Raw genomic sequence first — 22,549 nt, 5'->3', positions numbered from 1 at the left:
CTACAGTAATTATACCTCTTGGATAGGAACAAATCAATACCAAATTTCACAGCAAAGAGCAAAAATCCAATGTATTTTCAAAGGCCTTAGCAAGGCAGTTATTTCTATTTATATCCTATAACAAAAACATGTACAGATAGTCCCAACTTCACAAAATGTGCACTGAAGACTTTCAAACCAACAGGATTCGTAAATTCAGGAATTAACTATTTGCACTGCCTGATAATTCCTTGGGAAAAAACTTAATCTGGGCAATGAGTCCATTTGGGGTCTACTGATTCTGAGGAAGAGATGTGACTTTATTAAGTAATTACCTCTTGGATTAGCTAGGATGACACTAGCGAGTTTCATACAGTCATAGCTCTATTATTAAGTGACCCAGCAACCTCTCTCCTCACAAACGGAGGGAGGAGAAAGGCAAACAGCACAAAAAAAGTGCCGCATGTACAGGAAAGGAGAATTGTAGAGTGTTGAAACTCCAGGACCAAATTCAAAGTAGCATTAACAAGTAAGCCATTCCTTTCATGAGTCCAGCTCATCACCTATATAACTAGGTTAATAATACAGCCTTCATAGAGCAAGGGAAAATGGAATGATAATGCTTTGACTGCAGATATATCATAAAGTATAAAATCCCACAAAATGTCATTAATACTAAAGTCAGAGGGATGTAGCATAGTGAATTCTTCCACCTTGGAATCCTAAGCCCCAGGGGCTCAACATCATCTGCCCGGGAAAGGCGAAGTCAACACAGATCATCTCTGAGGCTGCTTTAGAGGGAAATCAAAAGCAGAGCAGTCTTCAGTTATCAAGAAATCAAACTGGCAGAACTGAAAAGCCAGAGGTTCAGGATACCCTTATTTTAAACTGGGAGCCAGTGGAAAAGTGTCATTGGAAAATGGGATCATTTAAGGATGACATTATAACCAACTTGACTGAATTCTTTCCTAAAAGTCTTTATATATCAATAACACAAATATTTGTCATTGTATTTAAATATTTATTGGTTGGTACTGGTAATGTGCAGCCAATCACCTTGCTTTTGGTTACAAAGAAAAGCAAATGGGAAGAAAGATCAGCATGGGTCTATTATCACCACTAGAAAAATAAAGGGCACACCTCTCTTGCTGAGTCAGGTAGTCAACCCTGCATGCTCAATAATGACGAACTTTTATTTATTCATGCCCTGATTCATGCTAAAGAAAAAAAAAAAGATTTAAAATGGCAAATGGCCACTAATACTAAAAAAATTTAGCTTCACTTATATTTACTGTATTTCTTTACATACAATCTTGTTCCACAAAGCATTTAGGAAGCTGGATTTTATTTCTTGGTAAATTATGCCATCCTCTTACTAAAAGTCTTGTTATATACTTTATATACTGATGAAAAATATAAACTGCACAGCACAATGCCTGGAACATAGGAGGCAATGCATAAAATCCAGTTATTATTTGCATCAGGCTATAAACCCAGGGAAATGAGTGTCTTATTCTGCCTTGTTTAATACCCAATCTCAAGAAATAGTTCGTATTCAATAAATATTATTTATAAATGATTGAATATGATTTAATAATAATTCTCAACTGTTACCTATTTTATGGTTATCAGGGTCCTACCTCCTGTAATCAAAGGCAAGGGTCTGGAAAACCCATACCCCAGAGGAAAGGCATTTAAGTTCCTGTTTCTGTTTCCTTAAACTCACCACAAAGATTCCTCCCCCCTTCTGTCCCAAAACCACAAAATCAATGCTTTGCAACAACGTGTTCTTAAACAATTTTGCTTCATTTCCCCTCACAGACAACACACAAAGTTCCTTAAATTGCAAGACTTACTTTAGTTCCCTTTACCCTTAAAAATGAAAGGCATATTTGTAAAACCCTATCAATTCCCAAATTTCAAGTCTGATTTTTTTCCCCCTTTGGTCTTTTTAGGGCTGCACCTACGGTATACGGAAGTTCCCAAGCTATGGGTCGAATGGGAGCTGTAGCTGCTGGCCTACACCACAGCTCAAGGCAATGTCAGATCCTTAATGCACTGAGCTCCAGGGATCGAATGGAGGCTTCATGGATACTAGCCACAATGGGAACTCCTCAAGTCTGATTTCTTAATCTTTGATTCACAGTTGGTTATACAGGCTACTTACTGCATATTTGCTTTTTAACTATATACTTAGTACAAATTAAAACACTGAAATTTGATTTAATATTTTAAAAAAATTTTTAGGTTACACATCAGAATGTATGACACAGCAATCAAATTAGGAAAATGACACATTAATTATTTCAGTGATGTTGCATTCCTTGAAATACTCTCAGAGATTCCTTTTGGGAACAGACTTCAGATCCAGTTCTACAAGTCACACAAGAAATTCTGTGTTATTACTTTATGGTTACAACTCCTATTTGATCTTGAACAGTATCACCAACCTGACTGCCTAATCTTTTTCACCAGATCTGAGTCAAATTCTCTAAATTATTTGGATTCAATTTGATTTTGTTATTTTCTAAAATCAAATCTGCTCTCAAAAAAATGAAGATAGTGAAAAATAACACAGATGACAAAGTGGATTTCAAGAGAAGCTAAAAAAATTTTTCTGCCATACCTGAAAGTTGCTAATTGAAAGAACCATTTCAGATAACTAATATGAGACAACACTTGTAAATATAAACTTTGACATTTTTAATCCAAAGTGAGTTACATTTGGAGTTCCTGTTGTGGCTCAGTGGTTAGCGAATTCGACTAGGAACCATGAGGTTGCGCGTTCGATCCCTGGCCTTGCTCAGTGGGTTAAGGATCCAGCGTTGCCGTGAGCTGTGGTATAGGTTGCAGATGCAGCTTGGATCCTGCGTTGCTGTGGCTGTGGTGTAGGTTTGTGGCTACAGCTCCGATTAGACCCCTAGCCTGGGAACCTCCATATGCCGCAGGAGCAGCCCTAGAAATGGCAAAAAGACCAAAAAAAAAAAAAAAAAAAAAAAAAAAGTGAGTTACATTTGTTTATGGTCAATTGTCACATAATATTGGTTGTTTCTTTTCTTCCACCAATATGCTACATGTTATACCTTAAATACCCTTAGCAGAACTATTGCTAAAAACAAACTCGGCCTCCATGGAAAGACACACAAGGAACTTAAGAGTAATTGTCTCTGAGGAAAGGAATAGCATGATGGTAGAACAAGAAAGTAAAGGATACTTTCCACTATCCTTTTATAACTTTTGAATTTTATACAATGTGAATGTATCACCTACTTCTAAAAAACTGGGAGTTCCCTTCATGGCTCAGGAGTTAAAACCCTGACTAGGAGCCATGAGGATGCAAGTTGGATCCCTGGCCTTGCTCAGTGGGTTAAGGATCTGGCATTGCCGTGAGCTGCGGTGTAGGTGGCAGACTCAGCTTGGATCCCATGTTGCCATAGCTGTGGTATAGGCCTGCAGCCGTATCTCAGATTCGACCCCTAACCTGTTAGCCTGGGAACTTCCATATGCCGTGGGTGGGGCCCTAAAAAGCAAAAACAAACAAACAAACAAAAAACCTGTTTAACAAAATTACTTCCAAGTGTCACTTACTTATTGATGGCTTCTATAAACCAGAAAAGTATAGCACTGAAAAAATGTGAACTTCATTTTAACGGCACTTTGCTGTAAATCTGAATCTCCAGTGTCAAGACATAGCTAGTCACACCAAAGGCAGAGAAACCTTGCAAGCAGTTCTTAAACTCTTCATAACTGAGCTATTCTGCTGTATCACATCATTAAAGTTTAAACATTATTTGACAGAAAAACACAGTACTACAAAAATTAATGTGCCAAGTCAAGAATGAAAAATGGAGGTAAACTAATGAGCTACTAAAGGAGCAACGATCCAAAATCGTCTTCGAAAATTAGCAAATAAACAGCACACATATATGCATATGGTTAAATGCTGCAAATTCCCTTAAAATATAAACTGCCCTACTATAAAAATGGAAAAAAGATGTCAGGCATAGTGCCATCAGCAACATAACTCAAGCAGCCTGAACTAGAAAACGCAATATGATCTGTTGCTGGACACAATTGCACAATCTCAATTACCCAGAAGATTCTACCAAACAGGAAATTCATGCTGGGACTTTAAGAAACACAGGAATTATATTTAAAGATTAACGAGTCTAAAAGCCTGGAATTTGTGCCAAAACAAAAAATAATAAAAATAATCTTGTAGACCTCTTTTCAAATGATACATGCACAGGAATCACATGAATTAGCTTATGGTCAGGAGTTCTTACATTGCAGTAAATCTAAAATATAGTGTATAAGACCTGGGAAGTTAGAAAAGTTAGCGAAATAGTTCAGGTCCGGAAATGTTATGGTACCATTTAGTTTAAAACACATTCACAGCATGAATTAAGGCTGAAAAGTGTCTCTTCCTTCTTTTGCGATACATTCCATATCCTTATGAAAACCGTGGTGTACCTCAGGCTGTAAGTGTAGATAAGTTCCCTGCAAACTCTCTAAGGGACTTAAAAAGCCCAGTATTTCACAAGAATTATCACAATTTAAAAATATTTAAAATACCTCCCAATATTGTTAGTAACTTTTTGATCTTAAGGGCGTCCAACGGATCTGAATCTCACTTGCTCCAAAGGCGAAAATTGTTTTGTCCAACAATACTTAAATGAGCAGTGGTATGTGACTAATCAGTGAAGCCGCCAGCTTCTCAAGCTGCAGGGTGTTTGCAGGCACTACCACCCACCCCCAACTCTGCGAAAAGGAAATACGCTTTCAACTGAATCGGAAACACACCACTCAAGTTGGCACCATGCTCACCGCGATAAAGTCGGTATTTTAAGCTCTGTGGATAGCTGCTAATTCAAGTGCGAATTCAAAAAGAACGCTTCTCCAAATGGGATTTCGACAAAGGTTTGCAAAAAAAGCCGGGACGGAACGTCCTTCGTTCTCAGTTTTGTTCAGATGACCGCAGTCTCCCTGGCGAGCTTTGCCCTTCTGTTCCTCCCGGCAGCTCCCGGGCTTGTCTGATCCAAGGGCAAGCTACGGCGCCCACAGTGGGCGCCCCTCGGGAGAGCCCCTCTGTTCGATGACAGCAGGGAGACCGCCAAAGAGGGCCCCCCTGTTCCTGCCCCCAGAGCAGCAACCACCCCACCCCACCCCCGACAAGTGAACGCGCAGGGTGCGAGCCAGCGCCGGGCTCCCAACACCACCGGGTACTCACTGCGGACCTCGTCCTACACACAGCTGACTACCTACGCGGGTGTGCTGAGTGAGGGGTCCCAAGGGTACAGGGAGTCCAGGACAGGGATCAAAGGGGCAGGGATGGCTTCCCCCCAGGGAAAATTCCTGCCGCTTGGTGCATTGCTGAGCCGTGGGGGCAGGCCTGGCTCTGGGGCATGAAGGGCTACCCAGCCCACCAAGGCCCCAGGCCCAGTGACACTTACCACACGGAGCCATAGGCGCCGGAGCCCACCGGGGACAGGTTCTGGTAACGCTCGGGTACCTCCCAGATTGTCTTGTTCAGCTCCTGCCGGTAGAACGTGGGCCTCTCCTGAGACATCTTCCAGCGGCGGCCGCGGGGCGAGGAGGTGGCCCTGCGGGGCCCCGCCTGCGCCCGCACCCGCTCCTCGGACCTCGGCGTCCGCCGGACCCTGCGGGGACCTAGAGCTGGCCACCCGCGCAGGTGCGGCTGCCGCGACCCTGACAACTCCCGCGCGCGCGGCCCCTGTCAGCCGCAGCAGCTGGACGCGCCTCGGCGACTGGGGCGAGCCCTGCTATGGGCAGGGGCGCGCTCCAGGGCTCAAAGCTGCGCCCACCACACTCTCCCTGCACCCGCTTCAGTCCAGGCCGACTCCGGTTTGCGCCGCGGGACTACCGCTCCAGCTGCAGCGCCCGCAGAGGTTCCAGTGGTCGCCGTTCCAGAGCCAGCGAACAGAAGCCTCCTGCCTTACTCTCGCGAGAACAGCTCCCGGGACTCTCCGCGAGCCGAGATTTTACCCAATATGGAACCTGCCTGTGGGCGGGGGTTGCTGAGGGGAGAAGGACGGGAGGAGCAATTCTCGCGAGAAGAGAGCAACAGCTGGTCACCAGAGGCAGGAACTCCCGGGAACTGCTCTTCTTGAGGGCGCGAAGGCGGACCCAGGCAAGAGGTGGTCAAGCGGCGAACATTTGCCGCGTGCGCCCCACCGTGGTCGGCGGGGCAAATGCCTAGTTCCCCGGTGGAAAGCGACAGTGACTAATAGGGTGTCGGGAAAGAGCCAAAGGATCTTTGAACTACCACAGCAGCCGAGCACCCGCTTAGCGGAACCTCCAATTTCCAAGAAATATTGCATAAAAAAGAGGTTCTGGCCAGAAAGCCGTTGCAGTCTCATCTGCTCAAGGACATATGGCTTACTCTTCGGAATTCTGACGAAATCTGCCCCAAAGGTAAATATTAGCCCTGCATTAAGTTTGAGGTTTTCCACCCAAACTCTACTAGTAGTTCTCAACTTTCTATGTGCGGAGGAATCACCTTGGGAGTTTAAAAATGAAGAGTCTATGGATCCACAACGAGTTTAATTGGATAGGTCCGCGATGGGCACCAGGAATGTGCCTTTTTACAATATGCCCCAAGTAATTCAGATAAGTCCCTGGTATCTCCGTTTGAAAAGAATTTTTAACACCATTACTCTGAAGGTTTGAAACTGACTCTTACCTTGAAGAGTTTTCCAGGGAAGAGGATTGTAAACATTTAAATCGTGCCTCTCAGAGTAAGAACAGTGCAGAGTGGTCTTCTGGCAGTGTCCGGTTAGGCAAGTCAATTGACCTTTCCTAGACTTTGGTTCCAGTTTATGCAAAAGAGAATTCCTGCCCTACATTCCCTACTTAAAGCTAAACACAATAATAAATGTGAATGGGCAGAGGATTATAATCCCATAACTTCCCCTACTGTTGGCCTATTCCTATGCTAAACCTTGTTACAATAAGCAGGAGAATTGGACCCTATCTATTCTTAGTCATTTCTTTTTAGAAATAACTGGGTTCAAGCCACTAACCATGATTATTCTCTTTTGTGTTATATGCATCCTTGGAGTGCTCAGACTTTGTCTGTCTTGCCCCAACATTTAGCACAGTGCCTAGAACGTAAAAGTTCCCCCATAAATATTTGTTGAACAAATTATGAATAATGACATGGTCTCAATTTAAGAAGCAGAGCAGGATCCTCAGTTCTCCTCAAGGAAAAATAAAACTAAGCCCAAAACCAGGGTCATGAGTGATTTGTAGAAAGCTTTCTTTGGATTCAACATGGTTTGGCTCAGGTTCTCTTGCCTGTGAAGACATGTTGCTTAAAAATGTTCCAAGCTTTCTAAGAAGTAATGCGAGTTGAAGGAGGAAATGAGAGCAAAAATGCAACTGTAAAGAAATGAAGGGTGGGAGTGGGGAACCAAGGTGATGCGTGCATGGGTACAAGGGAGGAAACGTGGGGGAAGTTGGCCTTTTAAGAAACTCATGTTTATATATTATACTGTCTCTGTTTGACATTTTTATTGTTGTATTTCTAGAGTCAAGCATTTACAAGAACTTTCATATATACCCTCCTGACAACTTCCATCTACCTTATTTTTGTTTTAATCAGGTCTCAAACTTTTTTTTTTTTTTCTTTTTGGCTGCCCTGGAACATATGGAGTTCCCTGACCAGATCCAGCTGCAGTTGTGACTTACACCGCAGCTGCAGCAAAACGAGATCCTTTAACCCACTGTGCCACTGGGGATGGAACCTGCGTCCTGGTTCTCCAGAGACACCACCCATCCTGTTGTGCCACAGCGGGAAATCTGAGAAACTCGTATATTTATTCAACAAATTGGAATGATGAGAGTGACCAAGAGAGTAAAGTTAAGAAATTCAGTCATTCAGCAAATACATTTTGAGTGCCTACTGGGTACCAGGCACTTCCGTTGGAAAGGTATTTATTTATTGAAGCCTTTTTTTTTTTTTTTTTTTAGGGCCGCACCCATGGCATATGAATGTTCCCAGGCTAGGGGGTGGAATCGAGCTACAGCTGTCATCCTACACAACAGCTCATGGCACCGCCAGATCCCCAACCCACTGAGTGAGGCCAGGGTTGGAACCCACATCCTCATGGATACTAGATTTGTTTCTGCTGAGCCACAGCTGGAACTCCTGGAAAGGTACTTAAAAAGCAGACAGTTGCCTACATGGAGCTTACAGTTAACAGCAGGGCAACCAGTCAATTATTCAACACAAATTTATTGAGCACTTTATCTACCTCATTGCTTTGTGCACTAATAATACAATAGTCAATGAAAGAGAGAAAAATCCTTGCCGTTATGGGGATGAGACAAATTACAAAAACGAGAAGTAAGGCAAATAATAAATATATTAGACATTAATCCATTAATACTGTAATCCAATTAATACGGTAAACTTGCACCTGGGCCAAGCAGGACTACAAGACAGAGTGAGAGACAGTGACAGGGACTGAGCTTCAGAAGGAGATTGAAGGTCCGGGGATGTGGGGCAGAGCAGGAAACCTGGGCTTTGAGTGGCCTTCAATAGGAGGAGCCAGGCTGGTGGGGCTGAAAGGTGGCGTTGGAGACCTCGGTGACCCTCTAGCCTCCCGTCTTCCCCCGAGTCTTCTGTCCCCACAGGGTCGTCGGGAGACTTTAGTGGATGACTTGGACGTGAAGTGCGGGCCGCGAGGCCTGGCCTCCAGCAGGCCTTCAGTCAAAAGTACTCAAGAGGTGCGGCTGGGTGACCCAGAGAAGGGGCCGGCGCGGCCCAGAGCCCCCGCTCCCCGCCCCCGGCTCAGCCGCCGGGGCCCCTTCCTCGGCCCCACTCCGGTCCCCCGCCCGCCCGAACGCCCGCGGGCTCCGCCGCAACGGCTCGGGAACCGCCGGCGTCCGCGTCCACAGCGTCGCCAGCCCGGCCGGAGCTGCGTCCGAGACCAGCGCCCGGCCCGGCGGGAGCCAGGTGAGCCGAGGAGCCGGCAGCCGCGCCCGGAGCCGCCCGGGGCGGGGGCTGCAGGTGGGGAGCGGCTCGGGCGGCGGCTGCGAGGCACCAGCCCCTGGTTACACTTGGAAGCCCCGGGGTGGAGCTGCAGCACGTCCCTCAGTCAGTGTTGGAGGAATGAATGAAGGACGGCGTTTCCGGGAGCCTCCCTCAGCTGTGCTCGCTCTACTTTTGAAAGGCAATGACCAGAGCTGGTTTGGCAGGCTGAATCTTTCCATGCTCCTGGGCCTGAGTTGTCAGAAGCCCCAGAGCTGGTCTGCTGCCCTAGCCTTCCCTGGCCACCCCAGCCATCTCTTACTGAGACCTGACTGCCCATCCTTCAGACCCCACTGCTTTTGTTCATTTTGTACCTTCAGACCAAGCCCCCACTCCCACTCCTCTTAGCCCCTTTCTTTTTCCTATCGAGTTCTGTTTACATATTAGTGTCCCCCTGCTAAGCCTGCTCCGACCTCCCCACCCCAATAATGAGTTTCTCTCCAACACAACCCAATGGCAATACTCTCACCAGGTCACATGAAAGGTGGTTGCGTGGGTGCCAGGCAGTCACCTCATTGCCTGCTGTCATCTGATTATTCATCCCCAGCCACTAGACCAAGTGTCTGAAAGATACTGAAAGTAATGCTCTTTGCTTGTGCCTTTTCTTTTTCCACACATATTCCCGCATAAAAGCATAGGTAGTAACTGGCAAATGGTTGTTGTTTCTGATGGAATACAAAGATTTATTCTGAAGCTTTTGGAATCTCATGATTCTAGAGAACATATGAAAGATGACCATGTGAGAGGAAAGATAGTTTTGAAACTGAACTAAGGTTCAGGGATTTCACATTTATTGGGTTAATAGTCAGAATATTAGGTTGTATTGAAATTTTTTATTCTTGGCTTTTAAAATGCCTTCAACACATTATGTAAATGAATCGGTGGATGGATGGGTAGATTGGGGTGGTATGGGGGATGAAGCAGCTAAAGTCAAAGTGCCCATACTAATGGTGCCCCCAAATTTAGCACTGAGAGACTGATTAAAGATGATTAGCTACAGTTGCAGTGGCCCTCACACTTCGTTGTATATCAGAATCACCTGGAGGGCTTCTTTTTTTCTTCTTTTTTGGCTGCACCCCCCTGCCTCGGCATAGGGAAGTCCTGGGCCAGGGATCAAATCCCAGCCGCCAGACCTCCAGCAATGCCAGATCCTTAACCCACTGCGCAGGCAGGGGATTGAACCTCCACCCCTACAGCAACCGAGTAACTGCAGTCAGATCCTTAACCCACTGCCCCAAAGCAGGAACTCCTGGAGGGCTTCTTAAAATATAGCTGGCCCATCTTCAGAGTTTCTGATAATTATGTCTTCCTAGGTGGAGCCTGATTATTTTCATTTCTGACAAGTTCCCAGATGATGCTGATGTTGTTTGTGGGGATCAAGTGTGGACCACAGAGATTCATTTCTATTAGTTAGTAGTGAATCCTGATACTCAACTTATGTCACATTTGTAGAATAAGAAAATGAAACCTTAAGTTGTTCAGACCATGACCCACTCACCTAAATATTTTGTCTGATGATAGGAAGCATCAGCGAATTGCAGGAGTAACAGAGATTCCCTTTTGTATCTCTGCTGAAAGGTCATTAACCCATCAGTGTAATTTGGATTACTTTTTTCTGAAGTGCATCAGCCTCTCCACATTAAAGTACATCTGCCACTTGTCAGTTGCGGCTTATGATCAGCATACCTTATAGGGGAGGGTCCTGCTAGTGCATGAAAACAAGCTAGTAAGGTATTCTTTGAAGTCAAGGAAGACATAATGGAACTGGAGAAATTCCAGAGACAACTACTAAAAACAAAACAAAACAGTAAGGAAATTATGTGTTGTTGCCTTTTAGCCAGTCATATGATGAGCCCTTTAGAAGCAACTTTCCACCTGCCCCTCCTAGCCATCCTCACTGTGGTCCCACAAGTTATGACTTGCTTGCCTCTCCCCTAGGTGACCATAATATAATGGGTTCCATCAGGTCTTTTTGCTTCAGCCTCTCCTATCTCCAACACTTTCCAATAGAACTTTCTGTGATAATGGAAATGTTTCATACCTGCCATGTCCGGTACAATAACCCCTGCCAACATGTGGGTGTTGAGCACGTAAAATATAGCTAGTGTGACTAAGGAACTGAGTTTTTCATTTCATTTTATTTTATTTTTGGGGTTATTTTATCTTTTGGCCACACCTGTGGCATATGGAAGATCCCTAGCCAGGGATCAAATCTGAGCTGCAGCTGAAATCTATGCCACAGCTGCAGCAATGCAGGATCCTTAATCCACTGCACCAGGCCAGGGATAGAACACACACTGCTGCGGAGACAATGCCAAATCCTTAGCCTGCTTGGCCACAGCAGGAACTCCTTTCATTGTATTTTAATTAAGTTAAACAGCCACAGGTAGCCAGTGGCTACTGTACCGGGCAGCACAGCTCTAGACCATACCACTGATGTGATTCATCTTCCCAGGGCACATCTCTCTGCATATTACTACTCCTTCTCGAACATTTTATTTTTTTTAATTAAAAAAAATTTTTTTTGTCTTTTTAGGGCCGCACCTGCGGCATATGGAGGTTCACAGGCTAGGAATCAAATCAAACCAGAGCTACACCACAGACACAACAACGCAGGGTCTGAGCCGCATCTTCGACCTACACCACAGCTCATGGCAACACTGGATCCTTAACCCACTGATCGAGGCCGGGGATCGAACCCACAACCTCATGGTTCCTCATTAGATTCATTTCCGTTGTGCCACGACGGGAATTCCTCAAACATTTAAAATAGCTAAAAATATCTTTTTTTTTGTCTTTTCTAGGGCCGCTCCTGCGGCATATGGAGGTTCCCAGGCTAGGGGTCCAATCAGAGCTGTAGCCACCAGCCTACGCCAGAGCCACAGCAACACGGGATCAGAGCCATGTCTGCAACCTACACCACAGCTCACAGCAACACCGGATCCTTAACCCACTGAGCAAGGCCAGGGATCGAACCTGCAACCTCATGGTTCCTAGTCGGATTCGGTAACCACTGTGCCACGACGGGAACTCCTAAAATAGCTAAAAATATCTACATTCAACTGATTCAAGACCCTCCAGAAATAGGCCTCAACTTACTTTTTCAGACTTGACACTAACTTTACACAGACTTATTGAATTACTTGCCTTGTATTATCTCTGTAATTTTATCCTGTTTTCTTCTTGAAATACCTTATTCTCCTCCCTGGCCCCAGTTTAGCCAGAGCAGAGTCTAAATCATATATCCTCCAAGAGGTGTTCCTCGTCCCTCTAGGTTGGGATTTTCTTTTTTTCTTTCATTCTTTAAAAAATTTATTATGGAGTTCCTGTCGTGGTGCAGTGGTTAACGAATCCGACTAGGAACCATGAGGTTGCGGGTTCGGTCCCTGCCCTTGCTCAGTGGGTTAACGACCTGGCGTTGCCATGAGCTGTGGTTTAGGTTGCAGACGCGGCTCTGATCCCGCGTTGCTGTGGCTCTGGCCTAGGCTGGTGGCTACGGCTCCAATTGGACCCCTAGCCTGGGAACCTCCATATGCCGCGGGAGCAGCCCAAGAAATAGCAAAAAGACAAAAAAAAAAAAAGACAAAAAAATTAAAAAAAATTTATTATTATTATTATTATTTTGCTTTTTAGGGCCGCAACTGAAGCACATGGAAATTCCCAGGCTAGGGGTAGAATTGGAATTACAGCTGCTGACCTCCACCACAGCCACAGTAATGCGGGATCCGAGCCAATTCTGCAACCCACACCACAGCTCACGGCAACACTGGATCCCCCACCCACTGAGTGAGGCCAGGGATCGAACCCGAATTGTCATGAATATCAGTTGGATTCATTTCTGCTGTGCCACAACCGGAACTAAATTGAGATTATTAATCCCACTCTGTAGGAGATCACATGGCATTAGGATGAGGCATCTATTTTAGAATCAGAAAGATAGGGTTCAGGAGTTCCCTGGGGGCTCAGTGTGTTAGGGATCTGGTGTTGTCACTGCTGTGACTCGGGTCATTGCTCTGGTACAGGTTCAACTCCTGGCCCCAGAAATTCTGAATGCCACAAATGTGGCCAAAAAGAAAAAAGAAAGAAAGAAAAGAAAAGAAAGACCAGATTCAGATTCTGGCTCTGCTATTTAATAGTTGTATAACTCAGAGGAACTCACTAAATTTATCAGTAAAATGAGTATAATCATTAGAAAAGTAATACGGGAGTTCCCGTCGTGGCACAGTGGTTAACGAATTCGACTAGGAACCATGAGGTTGCGGGTTCGGTCCCTGCCCTTGCTCGGTGGGTTAACGATCCGGCGTTGCCGTGAGCTGTGGTGTAGGTTGCAGACGCGGCTCGGATCCCGCGTTGCTGTGGCTCTGACGTAGGCTGGTGGCTACAGCTCCGATTAGACCCCTAGCCTGGGAACCTCCATATGCCGTGGGAGTGGCCCAAGAAATAGCAAAAAGACAAAAAAAAAAAAAGAAAAAGAAAAAGAAAAGTAATACGTATCTCTTGAGATAATGTACGTGAAGAAGCTGGCATATGGCAGGCCAACAATAACTGTTAATTCCTGTCTTTCCCACCTCTAAACTAGTACAGTACCATATTTTGTTATTTTTTTCTATTAAATTGTAGAGTCTATTCTTTTGTATCCTCAGAGCATCTAGCATTCAGCAAATATTTGTGGAACACTAAATTAAGTGACCAAAGGTAAAATAGCATTCTTCAATCAGAAATAAATGAAGGCCAAGAGTACATATGGTAGAAATTTATAATATTGTGAAAATAAAATAGGCAAACTTATCAAATCCTAGTCTAGTAGATGGTGGCCGCCTTGACATAGAAATGATGTAGACTGAAGACAATGCAATGAAATGCTTATTTTCCATAAGTGAACTGATGAGATATAATACCTCCAAAGGATACGACAACAGAAAATATACTCCAGCTTTGAACAAGAGAAATTCTTGGGGTATAAACTATGATATTTGATGGGAGGAGATGAGGTTATTTTGCATCTTCAACCACAAGGCTCTTGGGACAGAGGTATTACTTGTGGTTCACAGACTGGATCTGGCCTGCAGAAGCATTTTGTTAGATGTGGACTGTGTAAAAACAAAAAATTTAAAAAAATGTATGTAAAGTAGGAGTTTCCTCTCGTGGCTCAGTGGTTAACGAATCTGACTAGGAACCATGAGGTTGCGGGTTCGATCCCTGGCCTTGCTCAGTGGGTTAAGGATCTGGCGTTGCCAAGAGCTGTGGTGTAGGTTGCAGACGGGGTTTGGATCCTGTGTTGCTGTGGCTGTGGCGTAGGCCAGCGGCTACAACTGCAATTCGACCCCTAGCCTGGGAACCTCCATATGCCGTGGGAGCGGCCCTAGAAAAGGCAAAAAGACAAAAAAAAAAAAAAAAAAAAAGTAAAAAATTGACAACATTTAAAAAGTCAGAAGGTGTCACATAAAAATCTGGATTTATGACCTCTCTTGAACAAGATCAGATCTGGCTGTGCTGGGCACCCCACAACCTGTGGCACCAATTGCTGGAGCCGAGTCGCTGCAGCTGCCTTTCCAGGTGCACTGTTTCCATCACACCCTGATATTAATATGTTACTGCTTCCTGCCAACCCTGCCTTCCTGCCACTTTCAGAAATGAAATGCTAGATTCTATACCCTGGATTTAACCCAGGATGACAGCTTTTATCATCTCGATATAATAAGCAGGTTAATTAGGCTCTTTGAGTTGCCAGGAACAGGGATAATTCTAGTAATGGAAATTTATTGTAAGATTACAGGGAAAAAGTAAGGAAGTCTGGATCAGTATTCCTATGGGAGGGGGAAAGAAAGTGAAAAATAGTACTTTGTTCAGCGGACAGTTCTGTTTTCTTTTTTTTCTTTTTTTTCTTTTTTTTTTTTTTGTCTTTTGCCATTTTTTGGGCCACTCCTGCAGCACATGGAGGTTCCCAGGCTAGGGGTCCAGTCGGAGCTATAGCCACCAGCCTACGCCAGAGCCACAGCAACGCTGGATCCGAGCCGCATCTGCAACCTACACCACAGCTCTTGGCAACGCCAGATCCTTAACCCACTGAGCAAGGCCAGGGATCGAACCCGCAACCTCATGGTTCCTAGTCAGATTCATTAACCACTAAGCCACGACGGAAACTCCTCTTTTTCTTTTTCTTTTTTTTTTTTTTGGCCACCCCCACAGCATGTGGAAATTCCTGGGTCAGGGATGGAACTAACACTAGAGCAGTGACCCAAGCCACCAGCAGTGACAATGCTGGATCTTTAACCTGCTGAGCCACCAAGGAGCTTTACCTCTTTTTTTCTCTGTAAAACACATGAAGTACTAATTATCTCAAGTAAAACATTGTAAAATACCTCTTCCATCTTCTACTTTCCCCAACCACATTCTAACTTCTCTGCTGAATTTGTGGTCATTAGTTCATAAGTGTCACACAGTATACTCCTGCCCAATACTTCGAGGATAAAATACATTATATAACTATGGCCCAGTTCCCTAACTTTTCTAAAACCTCAGTTTTATCACCTATAAAAAGAGGATAATAGTAGAAGGAGGATTGTTGTGGGAATTAAATAACTTTTGAAAAAAATCTAGTGCAGTGCTTGGTGTATAGTAAGTGCTCTATGAATGTTCGTGATGATAATACTGTTCCTGCTGCTGATACATGATAATTCTGAAGGAAAACAATATTGCTGATGCAGTAAACTTGTTTGCAGCCTCACCTATGCAAGAAGTATTTGTGGGGAGTTTCTGCTGTGGCTCAGCAGTAACAAACCCAGCTAGTATCCATGAGGATGTGGGTTCGATCCCTGCCCTTGCTCAGTAGGTTAAGGATCCAGCGTTGCTGTGAGCTATGGTGTAGGTTGAAGATGTGACTCGGATCCCGAGTTGCTGTGACTGGCGTAGGCTGGCAGGTGCAGCTCTGATTCAACCCCTAGCTTGGGAACTTTACATGTGTCACAAGTACAGCCCTAAAAAGCAAAAAACAAAACAATTTGTGTAATCTACATAATTTGAGTGTTTACCTGTTTCATAGCTATGCTATATATATATATATACATATATATACACATATACATATATATACTTTTTCATATTTTTGTGACAGAATATTAGGGTTCATGCCTTTTTATTATTCAGAAACACAGATGATCAAGAAAGGCTATTACTTTCTGGCAGAGATGGATTTATATCCATCCTCATTAACTCCTTCTCATTCACTTTATTCATGGCGGGATCCGAGCCGTGTCTGCTACATACACCACAGCTCATGGCAACCCAATCCTTAACCCAGTGAGTAACCCAGTGAGTCAAGCCTGCGTCCCCATGGGTACTAGTCACGTTTTCTCTGAGCCACGACGGGAACTCCCAGCTCCTTCTCGTTCACTTTAAAAGAGCAGTGTGATACCACAGATTTTAAAATCTTAATGTGACCCTTAGAGATAATACGGCCAAACCGTGTCATTTTTATGAACAAGGAAACAGAAACTTAGTTTCTAAGAAACTTACTCCAGTCATACAACTAGTTAGAAAAACAAGTGGGACTAGAACTCCAGAATCCTGATAGCCTGTGCAGTGTTTTTTTCTGCTACATCATGATGCCACTAACTGGATACTTGCCCATCATTCAATATTTGTTGAGGGCCTCCTAAGTGTTAGGCATTATTTTGAGCCTGGGGATACAGCCATGAGCAAAGTCCTGCTTCTTGGACGTACATTTTAGTGTAGGAAGCAGACAGTGAACAAATAGACAAATATTGCGTCAGGTGCTGGCAAGTGCCATGAAGAAAGGAAAAGGGGAAAGGGACAATGACGGATGCTATTTTAGAGAAGGAGTTAGAAGACACCATGTTGACTTAACCCTTAGCATTTTCAGTGCAAGTTGGTGGTTATACTTTTACCTCTTAATCCTTTCCCTGCAACGTAACAACATAATTGAATGTAAAGAAAATTAGGCTTCCTGGCCAGACACTAGAGTTCTAGTCCTGACTCTAATTATTCAAACGCCAAGGCTGTTTGCATTTCTGGACTTTGGATTCTCCATTTGGAAAATGAGAATAATACACACATTGCAGGATTTCCCTTTGTGGCTCAGCAGTTAATGAACCCTACTAGGATCCGTGAGGATGCAGGTTCAATCCCTGGCCTCACTCAGTGGGTTAAGGATCCAGTGTTGCCATAAGCTGTGGTATAGGTCGCAGACACAGCTTGGATCCTGAGTTGCTGTGGCTGTGGCCGCAGCTGTAGCTCCAATTTGACCCCTAGCCTGGAAACTTCCACATGCCACAGATGCAGCCCTAAAAAGCAAACAAAACAAAACCCTTGCTTTCTTTATAGGGTTGTTTTGAGTATAAAATTGTGCAATAAATGAGAATGTTTTATAAAACTGCAATGTGTTATACAAATGTAAGGTACCATTATATGGAAATTGTATTTCCATGAAAATGTGCCAGAGTTCCTGCTGTGGCACAATGGGATCAATAGCATCTCAGCAGCGCCAGGGCACAGGTTCGATCCCAGGCCTAGTGCAGTGGGTTAAAGGATCCAGTGCTGCCACAGATGCAGCATAGGTCGCAGCTATGGCTGGGATCTGATACCTGGCCCCGGGAACTCCATACGCCCTGGGGCAGCCAAAAAAAGATAAAGAAAAAGAGGGAAAAAATGTGCCAAGGATCTAGATTTTTAAAAAATTGTTTCTATTTGATTTCTTTCTCTCATCTAGGGATGGTGCACCCAGAGAGGAGCTACCAGGGCTTTGGCTCTAGATATAGACAGAATTCCTTCACGTATGATGTGAAGCGGGACGTGTACAATGAGGAGACTTTTCATCAGGAACACAGAAGGAAGTCGGCTTCCTCTGGGAACGTGGACATCAACATCACCACCTTCAGTCACCATGTCCACTGCCGGTGCGTGTGTGCAGTCACACGCCTAAAACTCTACTTGATGCCTCTAGTGCTGGCTTCTGTCTTCCTCCTCTGAACTCCTGTCATCAGGGCCCTTAGCTTATTGTGTAATTTCTCTTCGGGTTGCTGTTCTTGTTGTTGTGTGTGTGTCTGTGGTTTGTCTTGCAGCACCTTCTTGATGGTAAACTCCTTGGGCTTAGAGACCTTGACTGTCCCCTGCAGCATCTGGGGATGATATTTAATAAATACGTTGTCTGATTAACCACCATGGCCAGTCTCCTAACAACAGCAAAAAGAGCAAGCGTGGTGGACAAATTAATGACAGTAGCATGACTATGTAGGGCCTATCCTTCAGGAGCTCTTAACCTGTTTCTGTGCTGTGAACCTTTTAGAAGTCTCTCAGAGCTTATGAACCTCTTTTCAGGATAAGTTTTGTAACTTTTGTATTGTGGTAAAAGATGTATATGTATATGTATATTTTATATATATACACAAATGTATATATACATGTGTATAAATATATATATTTGGTCATCTTAACCCCTTTAAAATATGCAGATCAGCAGCATCAATGGCATTCATGATGTTGTGCAACCCTTACCACTGTCTATTTCCAAACAAAACTGTATTTCAAACAGAAACTCTGTACCCATTAAGCAATAGCTCCCCATTGCCCCTTCCTTCTCCCCCCCAGTAATCTCGCTTATACTTTGTCTCTACAAATTGCCTAGTCTAGATATCTTATTTAAGCAGAATCATTTATTTATATTTATTTTATTTTATTTCATTTTATTTCATTTTATTTCATTTCATTTCATTTCATTTCATTTCATTTCATTTTGCTTTTTAGGGCTGCGTCTGTGGCATATGGAGGTTCCCAGACCAGAGATCCAATCAGAGCTGCAGCTGCCAGCCTCCGCCACAGCCACGGCAACACGGGATCCGAGCCACATCTGTAACCTAGACCACAGCTCACAGGAATGCTAGATCCCTGACCCACTGAGCGAGGCCAGGGATCAAACCTGCAACCTCATGGATACCAGTCGGATTCGTTTCCACTGCACCACAACTCTGGAATCATTTAATGTTTGTCTTTCATGTCTGGTTTATTTCACTTAACACAACGTGGCAAGGATCAGTACTTTGCTTCATTTTATGGCTGATGATATTCCTTTCTATGGATATGCCATATTTTATTTTGTTTATTTGTTCATCTGTTAATGGACATTTGGGTTGTTTCCACTTTTTGGCTATTGTGGAGAATCCTGCCGTAAATATTGGTTTAGGGGTATTTGTTTGAGTCCCTGCTTGCATTTCTTTTAGGTATATACCTAAGAGTGGAATTGTTGGCTCATATGGTAATTCAGTGTTTAACCTTTTTGAAGAACTGGCAGCTGCACAGTTGTGCATTCATATCAGCAAGTATTCCAGTTTCTCCATATCCTCGCCAACATTTGTTTTTTTTTCATTTTTTATTATAGCCACACTAGTAGATGTAAGTGATGAGCATCTTTTCATATGCTTGTTGGTCACTTGTACATCTTTTTTGGAGAAATGTCTATTTATTTCCTTTGCCTTTAAAAAATTAGGTTGTTTGTCTTTTTGTTGTTCAATTATAGGAGTTCTTTATGCATTCTGGATATTAAACCTTTATCAGATATACGATCTGCAGATATTTTCTTTCACTCAGTAGGTTGTTGTTGATAGTGTTCTTTGGTGTATAGCAGTTTTTAATTTTAAAGGAAATCCAATTTATCTGTTGTTTCTTATTTCTGATTTTTGTGTCATATTTAAGAGACTATTGTGAAATATAAGATTAGGAAGATTTCTCCCTATGCTTTCTTCTATGAGATTTAATAGTTTTATCCCTTAAATTTAGATCCTTGATCCATTCTGAGTTAATTTTGTATATGGTGTGAAGCAGGAGTCCAACTTCATATTTTTCCATGTGGTTATCCCATTTTTCCCAGCACTATTTGTTGAAGAGTTTGTTCTTTCCCCATTGAATGTTCTTGGCCAGAATATTTTATTTATTTATTTATTTAGTCTCTTAGGGCTGCACCTGCAGCATATGGAGGTTCCCAGGCTAGGGGTCCACTCAGAGCTATAGCCACTGGCTTATGCCACAGCCACAGCAAGTGGGATCTGAGCCGCATCTGTGACCTACACCACAGCTCACGGCAATGCCAGATCCTTAACCCGCTGAGCAAGGCCAGGGATCGAACCTGAATCCTCATGGATGCTAGTCGGGTTCATTAACCGCTGAGCCACAACGGGAACTCTCAGAATATTTTAGAAGGCATGAAATACATAGTATTATAAAGGAAACCAGTTATATTGAAATATATTTATCAAAATATGAAAAATCCCCAATTTCTGATATTTAATAATTGTGGGTATAATAACTGCCATCGTTTCTAAGTATTGATGAATATACATGTATTTTAAGATATCTGCCACAGTTTTAATGTAATGTGAAAATATTTGTGATTTCTATTGGTGACAAAGTCAAGTTCTGCTGATACTGCTGTGGTTTGTCGTCAACATTCATAACTGAAGGAAATGCTAACTTTCAGTTAGGAGATTAGTGGAAATAAAGATATAATTTTTCCCATAGAATTCCCATGAACTCTATCTAGAGACCCCTTGGTCATCCATAGACCTCAGGTTAAAAACCCTTTGTGACTTACTTTATGATGTTACCCCTAATTACTCAAACTGTCCTCACTCACACTCTGGGTTTATGGGTCCCTCTTATCCCTTGATTTATCACCTACAGTTGGCATGTGTTGAGTGACAAGTGAGGAAGGCCTCCACCCAGCCCTCCTGCAGACCTTCCTCTCAAGAGCCTTTTCCTTTGTCCATATCCTGCCTTTTGCAAGTTATGGTGTTGGATGTCCCTCCCCCAACCTTTATCGCAACTCTCATTTTTTTCTGCTTTAGGTTGAGTTAGAGATCACGTGTCAAAGAGGGCATTTGGGGGCTGCACTGGCTTTGTCTCAACCAAAGGATCATCTTTTCCTGATTTACACCTCATTATAAACAGGTGCTACCAAGAAATTCCAGCCTCACTCCCCTCCAACTGCCGTATCCTTAGACACTTAAATCTGACCAGTGCTGCCTCCCATGGGCTTATAGAGCAGTTCTGATTCCCTACTTCCAGAACATATCAGTTACATCCACTTCTGAATTTTAACCTGAAGGGCAGCACTGGTAGTTAAGAGCAAGACCCAGAAGCCAGATTGCCTGATTTTTTTTTTTTTTTTTTTTTGTCTTTTTGCCTTTTCTAGGGCCGCTCCCGCGGCATATGGAGTTTCCCAGGCTAGGGGTCTAATTGGAGCTGTAGCCACCAGCCTACACCACAGCCACAGCATTGCGGGATCCAAGCCACATCTGCAACCTATATCACAGCTCACAGCAACACTGCATCCTTAACCCACTGAGCAAGGCCAGGGATCAAACCCGAAACCTCATAGTTCCTAGTCAGATTCGTTAACCATTGAGCCACAATGGGAACTCCCAGACTGCCTGATTTTGAATACCGTTTCTGCTCCTTCCCAACTGTATGACCTCAGGTAAGCTATCCAGCTCTACTGAGGCTCAGTTTCCTAATCTATAAAATGGGGATGATAAATGCATGTACTTTAGTAGGAGTTCCCGTCGTGGCTCAACGGTTAACAAATCTGACTCGCGCCCATGAGGACGCAGGTTCAACCCCTGACCTTGCTCAGTGGGTTAAGGATCTGGCATTGCTATGGCTGTGGTGTAGCCAGCAGCTGCAGTTCTCCGATGTGACCCCTAGCCTGGGAACCTCTATATGCCACGGGTGCGGGCCTAAAAAGCAAAAACAAACAAACAAACAAAAAAGCATCTATTTTATAAAGTGACTGTGAGGATTTAGAGAGTATTTGTAAAGCACCTAGAAACAGTTAAAAATGAAAAATCATAATCTTTTACCTTCACCTCTTCCTTTCTATGGAAACCCTCATTTCTTTCTTCATTTTCTCCCTTTTAGTTAGCAACTGCAAATACTCTTTCTTTTCAAAAATCTCCCCTATGCTTCCACAGCAGCTCTTACATTCCTCACTTTCAAGATGCCTTAATGAAAGTCCAGATTCATGTCAAAGTGCTCATACTCTTCCTCTACCAGCTTCAATTTCTGTTCTTCTAACTCCTTCTTTAATTCCCTGCAGTCTCAGATCCTCATTATTCCATGTCCATTTTATTTATTTATTTATTTATTGCCCTCCTGTTGAGTACTGATGACTCTCCCTAGGGTGGCTGGTCTTCCACCAAGTGGCACATGGAGAGGAAGGGACACTGGACCACATTCGGGGACAAATTGTCCCGGTGCCATGCTCTGCTGTCCCCATGGAGGGCCACAACTGCAGACAGCACAAACCCTACGCCTGTCTACCACCCAGGGGCTCTCCTAAAAAATAGCAATTCAGTGTTCTTTCCAAGCCCATGGTCTTGCTACTGGCTTCTGAGCCGAAGTTGACAGCTGTTAATAGGAATTATGGCGGTAATAGGGTGGATGGAACACTGAACCAAAAATCAGGAGAACTGGTTTCTAGTCCCAGTCTGCCCACACTTATTACTG

General features: G+C 43.8%; 2 protein-coding genes across 10 annotated transcripts in view; one reads left to right on the top strand and one right to left on the bottom strand.

Moving 5' to 3' along the window:
- MAPK14 (mitogen-activated protein kinase 14) overlaps positions 1-5,928 on the bottom strand; it is a 70,044-nt gene extending 64,116 nt beyond the window's left edge. For 3 of the 5 annotated variants that reach the window (XR_014810033.1, XM_001929490.7, XM_003356615.5), the window contains exon 1: positions 5,433-5,928. Coding sequence is in view for 2 of the 5 variants with exons in the window: in XM_001929490.7 (XP_001929525.3) it covers positions 5,433-5,548 (116 nt within the window). In the remaining 3 variants the exon portion in view is untranslated. Of the gene's footprint in view, positions 1-4,806 lie in introns of all 5 variants that reach the window. The other 2 variants (XM_084967963.1, XM_084967964.1) reach the window with 2 other exon arrangements.
- Positions 5,929-6,069: 141 nt separating this feature from the next.
- SLC26A8 (solute carrier family 26 member 8) overlaps positions 6,070-22,549 on the top strand; it is a 66,420-nt gene continuing 49,940 nt past the window's right edge. For 3 of the 5 annotated variants that reach the window (XM_084967884.1, XM_084967885.1, XM_084967882.1), the window contains exons 1-2: positions 6,070-6,414; positions 17,763-17,949. In XM_084967884.1, coding sequence (XP_084824010.1) covers positions 17,765-17,949 — 185 coding nt within the window. In that variant the 5' untranslated portion in view covers positions 6,070-6,414; positions 17,763-17,764. Of the gene's footprint in view, positions 6,415-8,637; positions 8,960-17,762; positions 17,950-22,549 lie in introns of all 5 variants that reach the window. The other 2 variants (XM_084967883.1, XM_003356617.5) reach the window with 1 other exon arrangement.

Source organism: Sus scrofa, chromosome 7 (assembly GCF_054392235.1).
Source record: "Sus scrofa isolate SSC_HxYL_T2T_F1_AM1 chromosome 7, Sscrofa_HxYL_maternal_Yorkshire_Landrace_v2.0, whole genome shotgun sequence".
Lineage (NCBI taxonomy): Eukaryota > Metazoa > Chordata > Mammalia > Artiodactyla > Suidae > Sus > Sus scrofa.
This window is presented reverse-complemented; position numbering and strand designations above follow the sequence as displayed.